General features: G+C 36.0%; 1 protein-coding gene across 2 annotated transcripts in view; it reads left to right on the top strand.

Annotated features, from left to right (window-relative positions):
• CWC22 (CWC22 spliceosome associated protein homolog) overlaps positions 1-16,979 on the top strand; it is a 75,173-nt gene that overhangs the window by 36,345 nt on the left and 21,849 nt on the right. For both annotated transcript variants that reach the window (XM_055123015.1, XM_055123016.1), the window contains exons 8-13: positions 86-139; positions 4,097-4,232; positions 4,333-4,539; positions 6,083-6,145; positions 11,124-11,228; positions 13,898-13,979. In XM_055123015.1, coding sequence (XP_054978990.1) covers positions 86-139; positions 4,097-4,232; positions 4,333-4,539; positions 6,083-6,145; positions 11,124-11,228; positions 13,898-13,979 — 647 coding nt within the window. The remainder of the gene's footprint in view (positions 1-85; positions 140-4,096; positions 4,233-4,332; positions 4,540-6,082; positions 6,146-11,123; positions 11,229-13,897; positions 13,980-16,979) is intronic.

Here is a 16,979-nt window from a genome sequence, read left to right as displayed (position 1 = left end):
TGTAAGTAACCTATTCTGTAGATAAATGAAAATTGTTTTTTTCTTTTGTTAAAAATTAAACTTTTTTCCTACCATAATTTTTCAGCAACTTTGTCTGACTGCTTCAAAATTTGTGGCACATCTTATTAACCAGAATGTGGTAAGTAATTATCTTCAAAATGAAGTGATTTGATATCTTGATGCTATTTCAGTGATATGCCTGTTTTTATTTATTATCCTTTAGGAGAGTCCTGAATAATATTTAGCACTTTTAAGCAATAGAGTACAGTTTTGAATATTAAAGTGAAACCAGAACAAGATTTTTTTTTAATCTTATTGATCTGACTGTACGTGATTACTTAACAGCAAATTATTCCTACAAAGAATGTAATTATTTTTTTTAATTTTTTTAGTTTATTTTTTAAATAAAAAAAATTTTCTTATTTTATTTTATTTGTATCCCTCCAACCCTCCCCAATCCCATCTCTCCCCCACCCCACCCTGTCACTGTGGCAGGGTATTCCCTTTTGTTCTCTCTCTCTAATTAGGTGTTGTGGTTTGCAGTAAAGATGTTGAGTGGCCATTGTGTTCAATCTCTAGTTTACATTCAGCACGCATCACCCTTCCCTCGTATGGCTTCCAACCACATTTTACTTGGTGTTCCCTTCTCTATCTGAGTTGCCTTCTCCCCAGAATGTGAGGCCAGCTTCCAAGCCATGGAATCAGCCTCCTGGTACTTATTTCTACTATTCTTGGGTGTTAGTCTCCTGCTCTGTTATTCTATATTCCACAGATGAGTGCAATCTTTCTATGTCTGTCTCTCTCTTTCTGACTCATTTCACTTAGCATGATACTCTCCATGCTGATCCACTTATATGCAAAGTTCATGACCTCATTTTTTCTAACAGCTACGTACTATTCCATTGTATAGATGTACCAAAGTTTCTTCAACCAGTCGTCTGTTCTAGGGCATTCAGGTTTTTTCCAGATTCTGGCTATTGTAAACAGTGCTGCGATGAACATATAAGTGCAGATGTCATTTCAACTATACTTTTTTGCTTCTCTGGGATATATTCCCAGCAGTGGTATTGCTGGATCAAATGGGAGCTCAATTTCTAATTTTTTGAGAATCGTCCATATTGTTTTCCAAAAGGGCTGAACCAGTTGGCATTCCCACCAGCAGTGTAGAAGGGTCCCTTACTCCCCACATCCTCTCCAGCAGTGGTTGCTTTTGTTCTTTTGGATGTGTGCTAGTCTCTGTGGTGTGAGGTGGTATCTCATGGTTGTTTTGATCTGCATCTCCCTGATGATTAGTGATGTAGAACACTTTTTCATGTGCCTTTTGGCCATTGGTATCTCTTTCTTGGGAAAGTTTCTATTCATTTCTTCACCCGATTTTCTGATGGGGTTGGATGTTTTCTTCTTGTAGAGTTCAACCAGTGCTTTATATACCATTGATATCAACCCCTTATCTGATGAGTATTGTGTAAATATCCTTTCCCATTCTGTAGATTGTCTTTGTATTCTGGTCATTGTATCTTTTGAGGTGCAGAAGCTTTTTAGTTTAATGTAGTCCCATTTGTTGATCTCTGTTTTCACTTGGTTGGCCAGTTGCATGTCATCTTTGAAGATACCTTTATCTTCAATATCGTGGAGGGTTTTGCCAACCTTGTCTTCAATGTGCCTTATGGTTTGTGGTCTGATATTGAGGTCTTTATTCCATTTTGATCTGACTTTTGTGCATGGTGTCAGGTCGAGGTCTAAGCCCAAGGAATGTAATTGTTTTTATAAAACAATAGTTTTTATATCTTTCACTGTTTTTCTGTATATCATTTGTTCACAAGAATCTAATAATATATGATATTCAGCTAAAATCTGTTTCTCATAGTCTTAAAGATACACAGTAAGGTAGCAACAACAGGTCAAAGGCAACACAATAGAACTGATGCAAACGATTGAGTTGATGCATCAACTCAGTGAGAGGGGTGTACCTTGGAGGAGAGAGGTAGTTACAGGTAGTTACGCTGGTGATGGGTGTGGTGTTCAAAATATGTTTGGTAAACTATTAGTAGTACCGTAAATCATAGAATTTTGATCAAAATTTAAAAATTACATAAGTTTTGAAAAATTTCTTTCCCACATCTAAAAAATGATTTAGAATCATATCTGTTGAATCAGTTTATAAAATATAAAGTATTAAGTCACTGAGCTTCAGATGCAAATGTATTTTTCATTCTTTTTTTGGTGTTTGTTTGTTTGTTTGTTTGTTTATTTGTTTGTTTTCTTTTTGGGTCATACCCGGCGATGCTCAGGGCTTACTCCTGGCTCTGTACTCAGGAATTTCTCCTGGCAGTGCTCAGGGGACCATATGGGATGCCGGGATCGAACCCAAGTTGGCCACATATAAGGCAAACGCCCTACCTGCTGTGCTATTGCTCTGGCCCCCTGTGGTGTTTATTTTGTGTTAATGTATTTGCATTTTTTTTTTTTTTTTTTTTTTTTTGCTTTTTGGGTCACACCTGGCGATGCACAGGGGTTACTCCTGGCTCTGCACTCAGGAATTACCCCTGGCCGTGCTCAGGGGACCATATGGGATGCTGGGATTTGAACCCGGGTCGGCCGCGTGCAAGGCAAACGCCCTACCCGCTGTGCTATCTCTCCAGCCCCTGTATTTGCATTTTAGATTTAACTCCTGCTTAAACTAAGATGGTGAGTTTCTTTTTAACAAAGTTTTCCTTTACATACACACTATCATGACTATAGTTATGTATGAAGAAGTAAAGAGAGGCTGCTAAGATCTCAGGGCTAGAAAGAATGGAGACGTTACTGGCTCCCACTAGCGCAACTCAATGAACACTGGGATGACAGTGACAGTAACAGATATATGAAGAAGAATTTTGAATTCATTACTTTAACATTAAATGATTTATTCTTTTCTACATGGAATTCATTCTAATGCTTACCCTTAAAAATTTTTAATTTTAACTGAGTAATATTGCATATTATGGACTTGCCAGGTCCATGAAAATGTAGTTTTACATTTCTGTAAACAGCACAGATGCGTCAGTGGTTTTTGTATATATATTATACTTACATTGGAAATTTTTGGCATTGTTGCAAAATAATAAAAAAGGTAAATAGTAAGATCATCTCAACTATGACAAAGGGCGATATTTTCTTCTCACTAATCAAAGGCTGATCTTCCATCCAAAATAAAAAGTAAGTGGATGTTTGATGTGTTCAGTGTAAAAGAATATTATTCTGAGTTGAGAATTAGACACTTTCCATCTGTCCATCTCGGTAAAGGTAGGCGTATAGTGTTTTGTACATATTTCTCAATCCATTAATTTTTTCAAAATAAAGCTTCTCAGAAATTAACTCTACCTGGTTAGAGTTAATTAATAAACCTGGTATTGTTTATTTTTGACCATGGTTAGTATAATTTAATGATGAAAAATAGAAATTTTTAAACTGTCATTATGCATCAGGAACTTCCTGAAAATATTTTTTATTTGATTGGAGACTTATTTAATAGTTTCTGATAAATTTATTGGAAAATGGTTATCAAGTTGTGATGATGAGAAGATGCTATATAAAGAATCCTGTCAACAAACCAGAAAGATAGCTTAGTGGATTGAGCACATTCTTTGCATACAGGGGTCTAAAATTTGATCCCTGGCACTGCCTGTTCCCCTCAGCAGAGCGTTCTCAGAATTAGCCCCTGAATACCACTGGATATGGCCCAAACCAGCAAAGAAGGAGCCATCGCTATTCATATAGTGATTATAAAAGTACCTCAGAACACAAATTAGTATAGTTTTTAATTTGTATTTTGACACTAAGTTGGCATTTCCTACAAATAAAGTATCTTTCTCATCTGTAATGAATAGGAAGAATATTTTTTTGATAATAACTTTGGTCGTTCTATTTAATATAATTAAAATTTTTTGTATGATCATCTGGAAATCCTTAACAGATATATACTGAAAGTAGAAGAAAAGTCACATGTCATTTGTACTGTTTCTCTGTGTGTAAAGACATGTACAATATGACTAAAATTTAAAAATTAACTCTATTAGATAAAATATTGTCTCTTTATGCCTTCTTTCTGTTTAAGGCACATGAAGTTTTATGCTTAGAGATGCTCACTTTGCTCTTGGAAAGACCAACAGATGATAGTGTTGAAGTAGCTATTGGTTTTCTCAAAGAATGTGGCCTCAAATTAACACAGGTGTCACCAAGGGGAATCAATGGTAAGTTGATTCATCAACAAGCATCATCGGTTTGATGTTGAGCTCTCATTGCTGTGTTCTGGTATTATTGCTTATTGTCTTTTTTCTGTTTAACTTAAAGCTATATTTGAACGCCTTCGAAATATTCTCCATGAATCTGAAATTGACAAGAGAGTTCAATATATGATTGAAGTGATGTTTGCTGTACGGAAGGATGGATTCAAGGACCATCCAGTTATCCTCGAAGGACTTGATTTAGTAGAAGAGGATGATCAGTTCACCCACATGCTCCCTCTGGAGGATGACTATAATCCAGAGGATGTTCTTAGTAAGTCAGAGGATAGGGGTGGGAAATAGGATACGATCAAATGTAAATACAGAAAATTAAAACAGATTTTTTTTATCAAGTTTAATTAAAGACATCATGATTTACAGAGTTTTTTTTTTTTAATCATACCGTTGCTTCAAGCATTTAGAGTTCCAACACCCCCAGGGTGACCTTCCCTCCACCAGTATCCCCAGTTTCCCTCCCAGTCCCAACCTCCCCCTCTTAGGCTCATAATAAATTCACTTTATATTGCTTATTCCAACAAAACTTTAGACACAGCTAGTAGAATGATCATAAGTCATAAATCATATTCATAATGTATGATTATCATAAATCATAAATTCTTACTGATTTATGATTGGAAAATAAATCAGTAAGAACCAATTTGTGATTGTATATGATTGGCCTATGTAAATAAGAAAATTAAAACCATTTAATATAATATAAAATGCATATTCTCATTTACATATATGTTTTCAACTCTGGAATCTAAAATATATTATATTGAATTGTATTTTATACTCGGGTCTCATTATTGTAATAATCCTGTCTCACCTGTCATTAATAAAACTTTTAAAGTAGTTCTGTTCATATATTTTAGAGTTTACATGGAATAGTAAGGCCTGCATATGTAAATTTTTCCCTTACACTTTATATAAATGTTGTGGTTTACAAAGTTATAATCCAATTCCAATCCCAACACCATTATACCTTTCTCCACCATTGTGTCCAATTTTCCCAACCACTCCTTAACAAGTCTCCCATAACAGGCCCTCAGTAGTTTATTTTACGTTGCTTGTTATCAATAATTTGCTAACAGAATGATCAAAAACTGTTTCCTTAGAAGAAAATTAGTGTAAACTGTTGTGTCTCACCATGAAATCATTAAGTCCTTGTATGAGAGATTAAGCCTTATATGTTTATGTTTTGTTAATTGAGATTGGTTGCCTTTTATGTTACATCCCATCCAATCTGCTATGCTACTACTGGATTATCAGTGTTCTAGAGATTGAGATGTCATATGGCACTTTTGTCCCATGGAGTCCAGAATTTCTAAGGGAATGGCATAGCTAGAGTTAAAATTTTAATGTGCTGGTAGCTTTAGGGTGTGACTGTGACTGCTGGGACTTTTAGAAGTACAGGGAAGTTAGGGGAGATAGCCCATCCTGACTCCCAAGAAATCCTGGAGATTTCAGTCACAAAACCTGCATACCTGAAATTTACAACAGCTCAATTTCTGCTTTAGGTCTAGTCCTGAGAAAGTGGAGTCTGGCCAGGGGCATGGTGGCAATTTTGGAATGTTGAAGTTAGCAGCTGTTGGTGCTCTGTTTGGAAAAAGATTTTTTTAAAAAACAATTTTTTTTGGTTTTGGGCCACACCTGTAAGTGCACACGGGCTTATTCCTGGCTTTGCACACAGGGATCACTCCTGGTGGGCTAAGGGGATCATATAGGCTGCTGATGAACAAGTCCAGATTGTCTATATACAAGGCTAAGGCCTTAACCAGCCCCTAATTGCGAACTTTAATTTTTCTTTTTTACAGATGTTTTCAAGATGGATCCCAGTTTTATGGAGAATGAAGAAAAATACAAAGCCATTAAGAAGGGTATGTGGAATTTTTAAAAGAAATTTATCTTGAATAAGTAGAACAATTTATATATTTGTATTTCACTAATAGAGATGTATAGATCACTGAGTCATACCTAATGAGATCTCTGTTCTTATGGAGCCATCCTCTTCACTGTTGCTTTGTGAATTATCTTTTTTGTATCTAGTGTTTACTCATGGTACTACTTCATTATAAATTATGATTTAATTATTCCTTTCTTCTGCTTAAATTATGCAACCTTTAAGTCTCGTCCTGTTAAGAAGTGATCATTTATTTCTAGTGGCTTTTATTTAGCTTCACTGCTGCTAAAAATTGCTATTTAAGTTGCCACCCAATTTAATATTAATTTAAATGCTATATTTTCTTGAAGGCAGGTTTTGATGCCCTTCTGAATACCGTATGCTGTGCTTAATAAATTGATAAATTGATTATCTTTCACGTATCACTAATGTATTATATACACTAACTTTGAACAGATTTTAGTATTTTGTCCTTTCCATTTCTTACTAAGTGACCTCGAACAAGTTATTTGTTTGCTGTAAGGATTGTAGGTACTTTTTTGTATACAGATAAAATTTAAAAAATATTTCTACAATCATAATTTATTTTTTATGTGTTTATCATTTTCTAAATTTTTTTACTTGTACAATTATAACTTAGTTTTCTTTTGTTTTGATTTTGCCTAAAGACTACTACTTAGGAGTACCAACATATTCAAAAGAGAGAACAGAGAACTAGAAATCAGTCATTTTCTAAATCCTATACTTTAATCATTCAGAGTTGCAGAATGGTGAAGTAGAAAATAATATATCATAAACTTTTTATTCCTATTTGTTTACCTTAAAATCTGGTACAATAAGTATGTTTCCCTCTGTAGTTCCTAAGGGTGTTTCAGTGCAATAACCAGAATTACTAGTTTTCAAACATGAAGATCCATTTCCATTTGTAATGAGCTTCTTTGTAGTTTTTATAAAAGATCCAAATGGTGGGGCCGGAGCAGTAGTACAGCGGTTAGGGCGTGCCTCACACGGGTTCAATTCCCCGGCATTCCATATGGTCCCCCATGCAACGCCAGGAGTAATTCCTGAGTGCAGAGCAAGGAGTAACCCCTGAGCATCACTGGGTGTAACCCAAGACTCAAAAAGGTAAAAAAAAATAAGAGATCCAAATGGTTTTGTGGAATTATTACAATACCTGGTATGACTTTTTAAATTTAAACTGAAATTTCCCATCCGTTTCTTTTGAGTGTTGGCAGATGTCAGTGCCAGGAAAGTAACTGTTTTATTCAATATCTGCTTAAACTCTTTATTTAGTCACACAACTCTTTTATAGAGCACTCCAAGGAATTTTTATCCATATGGATAATTTCTGTTAACATTTTCTTTATTAAAGCCAAGAATATAAATATATTAAATAATTCCAGAGTAAAAACAAATCTAGTATATGTTAATATATACACAGTTTTTAAAATAACTATTAAAGGTGACTTTTTGTATAAATGGCATTTTTATGTTTTATACTACTTAATCAAGCTTTAAAAGGAAGGGTTGAATTTTTATTTATTTCTGGTATCAATCTGTTGTAGCAGGCTGCTTTTATTTAAATACATGAATGAAATTTTGCCCTTAGCTGGAAGAGAGAATTTTGTCAGTAATCTTATAATTATTGTGTGTGTATATATGTATATATGTACATATATATATATACATACACCTCAAAATTATGGCGATGTATCATTGTAATTCCTAAAAAAAATTACAGTGAGCAATCTAAAGTAATAGCTGTGAATTTTCATGATTTATTACATTAAAATCAGTTGACCTATCACTTTGTATGAATTATTTACCCATGTGTGATTTTGTAGTGGCAAATTGATCACTCAAAAAATACTAATTCACCTAGTTTTATATGTTTTCTATGTATTAGCACATTAATGTTAGCAAAATTGATGTTCTGCTAATTTATATAGTATCAGGGACATGTATATAGTACCACTTATATAATACAAGAAATCATATTATTATCACTTGTCAGAAAAATTTCTGTATTGGAAAACTGTTCAAAGCTAGGATATATACAGTTATTGTTGTTGTTGTCCTGATGTTCATCGATTTGCTCGCACAGGCACCAGTAAGGTCTCCATTTCGAGACTTATTACTGTTTTTGGCATATCGAATATGCCCCAGGTAGCTTGCCAGGCTCTGCCTTGCAGGCGGGATACTCTTGGTAGCTTGCTGGGCTCTCCAAGAGGGGCAGAGGAATTGAACCTGGGTTGGCCCTGTGCAAAGCAAACGCCCTACTCGCTGTTATTGCTCCAGCAGTATTTGGAAAAATACATACATTTTTTCCAAATTCTAATTTCCTGTTGAAAATTCTAATTTTACATTGTATCAGAAATGTCAGAAAGAAAAAAATTAGTAACTTTATTAAATCTGAGCCTTTAATAATGAGTCCAAAATGCAAATTTTATATAAAACGCTTCTGTGAAAGAGGTATACGTGCTGATGATTATTTCAAGAAAAGTATGTGTGTGGTTGTTTTGTAGTATGAATTAGCTGTTTTTATTTGGATAAATAGCTGATAAACAAAAGGCATGAAACATTTTGCAGAAATTTTCTCAAATATAAACAAAGTTTGTCACTTCAAGAAAAATAATTTGACAGTTTTTGACAGAGCTGAGATTTAATAAAGTTAGATCATTTATTTCTTCTGTATCAAGGGCATTCAGAAGTTGAAATGGTATATTTTATGCCAGATAAGTGGCAATAAAGAATACCTCCATGCTGCTAATGTAGTTTGATACTTTGACTTGTGCTCAAAATGCAACACTTTTTATACATACAACTTTTAAACCATCTTTAGTAAACAACTTTTAAACCTTTTAGAAAAGGCAGATGAGATCCTGGTACTATTGTGAAAATAGTTTTAATTTTAGGGGATCACCTGATGGGTCTCAGTGATCTCCCAGGGAATTTGTAGAAACTACTGCTTTATTGAAGGAATCCACTTGTCATTGCCTATCTTAATAAATAGATACTGAAGTGAAAAGGTGAGTAGAGGATGATGCAAATGATTAACGACTTCATTTGACCTTCATTCTTACATAAAAAATGTTTGTTTTTGTAGAGTTGGCGTTTAATAAGATGGCCACAGCAGGATGTGGACACTGGTTTAGTAATTAACACCTTAGAGTAACCCAGTTGTATTTGTGTTTGGGCCGTAGGGTACTTGGAAAAATGCCAGCAAGTCTCTCTTCCTACTATTGAATACTCAGTTCTCCTCATGTTATGTGGTAGTAAACCTTAGACACTTTTAAGATTGTATTTTGAAGTCACATTTGTTAGTAATTATCTAAAACCAATTGAATTGGCACCATCAGCAACATCGGTGTCAGAAGAATGAGACAAATACATAAGGTGACAAATATACACAGACTGTCCAAGCCTTAGTGTACCTGGGCAGTCCTAAGTGAGCTCACAGCTGGCCATTATTCTTTATAGCATTGCTCCCCTGCCCCGGGGCCCAACATGAATATTTGTTTACGTTGACAGAGACTTTAACAGCAGTAGCACTGTAGCACTGTCCTCCCAGTGTTCATCTATTTGCTCAAGTGGGCACCAGTAACATCTCCATTGTGAGACTTGTTAACTGTTTTTGGCATATCGAATACACTACTGGTAGCTTGCCAGGCTCTGCCATGCAGGCAGGATACTCTCAGTAGCTTTCTGGGCTCTCCGAGAGGGACGGAGGAATTGAACCTCGGTCGGCCGCGTGAAAGGCAAATGCCCTACCCACTGTGCTATTGCTCCAGTCCATATCAAAATCAATTGGTACTTTTAAGAGAGGAGGCTGGAATATTTCACATAGCCAATCAGCAGGCACCCTTGAAGTGTAAAGTCTAACAGTTTCCTGTTCTGTTTTTGTCTATGTTCCCTTTTATCTAGAAGATCCTGAAAGGTTTAATTCTTTTCTTTCAAGGGCACTATTACTGCCTGGTCATATTCTGAGACCTATGCTGTTTTGCCCTGCGGACTATCCTAACCTTGGGGTTGCGTTTTTGTTAGGGACACAATCTCCCACAAATAAAATTCTTGAGACTTCTATGTTAGATAATTGCTAAAGGATAGGTTTCCATTTTGTAAAATTGATTCTCATAATAAAAAGTTCTTTTTACTGCTTAGGTAAATATATATAAAATAAAATTTTTCTCAAAATGAAAATTTTGTATTATGATTATAATTTAAATGCAAAAATGAATATTATAATAAATAAATAGTTATTCACCAGGTTTTATCAGGCATCAAGCAAACTTTAAGCATGATACAATTTTAACATTTTTTTCATTGGTTTACTGTTAACATGGTGATTGGTCTTAAGTGGTTTCATATTTATATTTTTTTATCCAGTTCTAAATGTGAGTTTTATTTTAAGTGATTATCCAGTGAAGTGTTAGTCTTATTTTCGTGAAGATTTAAATTTCTGTTTCTGTTGTATGAATGGAAATCTTTGTATATTATTTAGCAGTCATTTTTTTTCCATAAAAATCTCATTAAAGTCAGCATTAAATTATGTCATTTTTTTCCTTCTCTGTTTTTCTGAAAACATTTTTAGTTTAAGTTATTTTCTCTTGCTCCCCACCTTTTTTTTAAATTAACTGTCTTCTTCCTGATAAATCCTTTATGAGTAATCTAGTTACCATTCTTAATTTGATTTTCAGTATTCTTGCTCTTTTGGAAAATCATGGTCAACTTTTTTTCTGTTCTTCTTATTCTTATTTTTGGCAGAGAAATGGTAACGTATTACTGTGAGTGAATCACTTATATTGTTATCTGACCACCTAGACAGTAACTCAATAATATATTAATCTTTACTGACTCTTAGACTGTCATGCAGCTATGTATATAAGCAAACTAAAAATTATCTTATAAGTATCAGTTGCTCATTATTTTATCTAAACTATAATGTGTCCTTGCAGAAATTCTTGATGAAGGAGATAGTGACTCAAACACAGACCAAGATGCTGAAAGTAGTGAAGAGGAGGAAGAGGAAGAGGAGGAGGAAGAGGGTGAAGACGAAGAAGGTAATGATGCAGATTATTCAGATAACACCGTGACCTAGTCTAAAATTAAAATTTATTATGATCTTTTGTTTGTTTTTGGTATGGGGGCCCACTGTCAGTGTTAAGGGCTTATTCCTGGCTCTGCATTGAGGGGTCACACCACACCATTTGTGGTGCCAGCTGTCGAACCCAGGTCGGCCACATACGAGGCAGGTGCCCCACCCACTGTACTCCAGCCCGTTGTGATTTTTTTCCTTTCCTTTCCCTCACCTCCTCTTCCCTCCTCCCTCCCCTCCTCCTTTCTTTCTTTCCTTTTTTAAGTGGTTTTTCTTTTTTTGAGGGGGGCAGCGCCCAGGGGTGCTCAGGACTTAATCCTGGCTCTTCACCAAGGGATCGCTCCTGGCATGCTCAGGGGACCATATGGTGTGCAGGGCGAAATCACCTGGGTTGGCAGCATGAAAGGCAAGCACCCTACTTGCTGTACTGTCGCCCCAGCCCTATAGCAATCCTTTTAAACAGTGGTTCTCAGTCTGTGGTTTGTTGTGTTTTAGGCAGGGGGCATGGTAAGCCAGACTGGCAGTTCAGTTCTTGGACCAGTGCACGTGGTGCCACTCGGGCTCTGTGATGCCAGGAACCACCTGGGCCACCCGCACGGTGCTTTGGGGTCTTCAGGACCACACCTGGTGATACTCAGGACCTTATGTAGTGCCTAGCATTGAACCTGTCTTCTCAACCCCTGATTCTGTGGCTTGTTGAAATGGTTGTTCGTATGTGAAAGCTGAATACTGTTCAACATCCTACAAATCACAGGATTGCCCCACACAACAAAATAGTATTTAGCCCAAAATGTCAGTATTGCCACCCTTGGCAACTTTGCTGTTAAAATATTAAGCAGAAGCATATTTGCTTTAGCATATTTTAATTTGATGTTTTATGCCTTTGATTATAAACTATTAAAAAGGTACATTCATGTTGAGAGCTGTGATTTATGTAACCCTGGCATGAATGTGACAGATGAGAATGACTAGATATTTGCTATTCACTTTGGCAAAATAGAGTAGGGAAGCCAAAAGCTATATTTGTACAAAAGAAGGCATGATGTTCTTCCTCTTTCGCCTTTGATTTGTTATTTCACAGGAAAATAAACTTAGAACTTTTTTAAGTAAAGATCCAATTAAGACATCAACACATATTGACTAATCTTTACTTACCATGTATTATATATTACCAGAAAACTGATATCTGAGTATATCTCTTTTAGGACATAGTGTAGTCTAGAACTGTCTTAACGTATGTTTCCCCTTCTGTAATAAATCTTGTAAAAATAAATTTTAGTCTGTATCACTGTCACTGTCCGTTGCTCATTGATTTGCTCGAGTGGGCACCAGTAATGTCTCCATTGTGAGACTTGTTGTTACTGTTTTTTGGCATATTGAATAGGCCAAGAGAGGCTTGCCAAGCTCTGCTGTGCGGGCGAGATACTTTTGTAGCTTGCCAGGCTCTCTGAGAGGGGCAGAGGAATCGAACCCGGGTTGGCCACGTGCAAGGCAAACACCCTACCTGCTGTTCTATCGCTCCAGCCTTCTATGTGTAATATTTTTACTTTAGAATTTCTTTGTTTTGGGGGCTGGAGCGATAACACAGCGGGTAGGGCATTTGCCTTGCATGCGGCCGACCCGGGTTCGAATCCCAGCATCCCATATGGTCCCCTGAGCACGGCCAGGGGTAATTCCTGAGTGCAGAGCCAGGAGTAACCCCTGTGCATCGCCAGGTGTGACCCAAAAAGCAAAATAAATAAAAAATAAAAAAAATAGAATTTCTTCGTTTTATGTGAAAATATTGTTTAAAAAATTATTAAATATATGTAAGGAGCATTTTCATGGATAAGGAAACTTCTGACAAATACATTTATACAGGATCCATATTGCCTCTCATAAGTGTTCATTTTCTCTGAAATAATATCTACCTTTAAGACTTAGTTTTTCATGTTATAAAAATAGTATTTATAACTCTAGAAGTACTGTTTTACCATTCAAAAATGTGACTGTATCTTTCTGTGATTCCGAATGATACAGAAACAAAAATATTTTTCTTGACCGGCTTCTGGACTTTTTTGCTTTTTGGGTCACTCCCAGTGATACACAGAGGTTACTCCTGGCTCATACACTCAGAATTACTCCTGGTGGTGCTCAGGGGACTATATGGGATGCTGGGACTCGAACCCAGGTCAGCCGCGTGCAAGGCAAACGCCCTACCCGCTGTACTATCACTTCAGCCCCCAACTTCTGGACTTTTTTGAGTGAACGGAACTTTTTAAAATTCTCTTAAAATATGACAAGGGACTTGAAATAGTTACTTTGAATTCACAAATAATAATTTATAGTGTAGCACTATAGCACTGTCATCCCGTTGTTCATTGATTTGCTCAAGTGGGCACCAGTAACGTTTCCGTTGTGAGACTTGTTACTGTTTTGGGCATATCAAATACACCACGGTTAGCTTGCCAGGTTCTCTCATGCGGGCAGGATACTCTTGGTAGCTTGCCAGGTTCTCTGAGAGGGAATTTATAGTGCGGAAAATATTATTAAATGTAGTTCTAAATAGATTTCTGAAAAACATACAAAAATGCATTTTTAGGATTTTACGCTAATTTTGTAATTTTATAATTTTGTGTGTTTAATTATTTTCAGGACAAAAAGTAACTATTCATGACAAAACAGAAATTAACCTAGTCTCATTTCGTCGTACAATTTATCTGGCAATTCAGTCAAGGTAAGTGACCTAAATTAACTTATTTTTTGCTAAACTATGGACAAAAGATGATATTCTTTGAATCAAATGACAGAAAACTAAATACTATTTCAGCAAGTCTTTGTGAAATCTACCTTTATACCTATTTCAAGATTAAGCGCCTAGATCCCCATTATTTGTTCTTTTCTTCAAAAACAAATCATAACTTTTGGTAGGTCTGTTCATTTTGCATAAATGTTTTATTTTGTTATGTCCTTTCCTTTTTCTTTTTCTTTTATTTTTTTTAGTCTCCATGATTTACAATTTTACAGTACTGCCAATGACATGATTTCATGAATACACATTCAAGCCCCACACCCCTTACCAGTGTCTTTTTCTCTCCACTATTATCTGAAGTTCCCCCTTATTCCCCTCCCAGAAACTATCTTTCTTAAAGTTAAATACTACTAACAAAAACCTGAAAACAACTATGTTATAAATTTATCATAGTATTTTATCTGGTTTTTTTCCCCTAATTTAACTTAACTGATTCCGAACAGAGATATACTTGATAGTACAACTTTTGGGTACTGATTTGTTCTACAGATAGAGATGAATGGAAATGGAAATAGAAGTTAGTTTTAGAAGCTTTTTTTTTTTTTTTTCCTTTTTGGGTCATACCTGGCAATGCACAGGGGTTACACCTGGCTCTGCAATCAGGAATTACTCCTGACAGTGCTCAGGGGACCATATGGGATGCTGGGAATCAAACCCGGGTTGGCCAAGTGCGGCAAATGCCCTACCCGCTATGCTATCGCTCCAGCCCCAGATTTAGAAACGTTTTGAAGGCCATTTTATATAATGTTAAGTAAGAACTACAATGATGTTGAAGAAGCAAAATCTCTTTCTATTGAAGACTATGAGTTTGACTTTGAAGATTTATTAATATGTTAAAATGATTCGTGCATCTATTGTTTTGTATACAGATCAGCCTATTGATTTACTAGTGACCATACTTAATTTTACATTGGAGAGGAAGTGTTTTTTCAATTTTGTTATTAGGTTTTGTGTATTTCCATTTACTATGAGGTAATAGCAATAATGATTCATAAGTATGAGTCATCTTGTTTTCGGTCTGTCTGAAAACTTTTTTGGCTTAAACTTTTAGAAGTTATCTAGGCTCTTATTCAAAATTGAGGCTTACACATTTCATAAAAACTAAGCATAAAAATAGTAAACAACCAAAATTACTTCTAAGAAAAAAGTGTACTTTAAATATCAACTAAAAAAATACCAATTTTACTGTGAACTTAATTCAGGAATAATGTTCGTTCAGTATATCTACTCCCCTCTAGAATATTCAAATCCTTATTCTTTCAATAACAGGATAAAACCACCACATATTGAAATACTATTATGAATTTAGCATTTATAGTTCATTTGTATTCCTGAGATTCTTAGTGGATTTTGTAAGCATAGCAGAGTAATTCATTAATTAAAATAGACATAATGAAATTGGAAAAAAAAAAGAATGAAAAAAGAAATTAGAAGAGCTTTTTATAACGGGTAATATTACACAGTATTTAAGATCAAAAAGTAAATGGCAGTTGGTCAATTTCAAAAATATAAGAAAAGTACAAAATAGTTTTAGAAAGATATGACATTAGTATTTTCCTCTCTTTGACATTTTATTGTTTTTTGGGGGGAGTCGGGGGAGGCACTTAGGGAACTCCAGGATGTTCAGAAGATCATGTGATGCTGAGGAATCAAACCTAGGTCCTATCAAACCACTTGACTGTCTGTTCTGGTCTCCATAATTTTATTTTATTTTATTTTTTTTTATTAGTTTATTTTTAATTAGTGAGTCAACGTGAGGGTACAGTTACAGATTTATACGTTTTTGTGCTCATGTTTCCCTCATACAAAGTTCGATAACCCATCCCTTCACCAGTGCCCATTCTCCACCACCAGTAAACCCAACATCCCTCCCACCCTCCCCAGTCCCGTCTCCCCCCACCCCACACTGCCACTATGGCAGGGTCTTCCCTTTCGTTCTCTCTCTCTGATTAGGTGTTGTGGTTTGCAATAACGGTGTTCAGTGGCCATTGTGTTCAGTCTCTAATCTGTATTCGGCCCGCGTCACCCTTCCCCCACATGACCTCCGACCACATTTTACTTGGTGGTCCCTTCCCTGAGTTACCCAGAATGAGAGACCAGCCTCTAAGCCATGGAAACAATCTCCTGGTACTTATTTCTACTATTCTTGGGCATTAGTCTTATAGTCTATTATTCTATATTCCACAGATGAGTGCAATCTTTCTATGTCTGTCTCTCTCTTTCTGACTCATTTCACTTAGCATGATACTTTCCATGCTGATCCACTTATATGCAAACGTCATGACCTCATTTTTTCTAACAGCTGCATAGTATTCCATTGTATAGATGTACCAGAGTTTCTTCAACCAGTTATCTGTACTAGGACACTCGGGTTTTTTCCAGATTCTGGCTATTGTAAACAGTGCTGCGATGAACATATAAGTGCAGATGTCCTTTCGACTATACTTTTTGGCTTTTCTTGGTCTCCATAATTTTAAAACAGAATTAGTAATCAGTGAAAAAGCAAACAAAAAAGTACAGGGCTGGAGAGCTAGTACAGCAGGTGGGACATTTGCCTTGCAAGCAGCCAGCCTGGGTCCCCAGCATCCCAGCAGGCCCCCTGAGCCCTGCCAGTCGTAATCCCTGAGCACAGAGCAGGAGTTAGCCTAGAGAACAGCCAAGTGTGGCCCCGAACAAACCAGAAATAGAAAGAAAAAAATACCAAGTAATTATGAAAAATGTGAGCTTTCCTTTTATCAATTATGTGAAATATCTAGTGGTAGAAGTTACTTGTCTCTTTTCCTTGTTTTATTTTTTTTTTATTTATTTTTTTTTTTTTTGCTTTTTGGGTCACACCCGGCGATGCACAGGGGTCACTCCTGGCTCTGCACTCAGGAATCACCCCTGGCGGTGCTCAGGGGACCATATGGGATGCTGGGTTTCGAA

This window comes from Sorex araneus, chromosome X, assembly GCF_027595985.1.
Source record: "Sorex araneus isolate mSorAra2 chromosome X, mSorAra2.pri, whole genome shotgun sequence".
NCBI lineage: Eukaryota > Metazoa > Chordata > Mammalia > Eulipotyphla > Soricidae > Sorex > Sorex araneus.
This window is presented reverse-complemented; position numbering and strand designations above follow the sequence as displayed.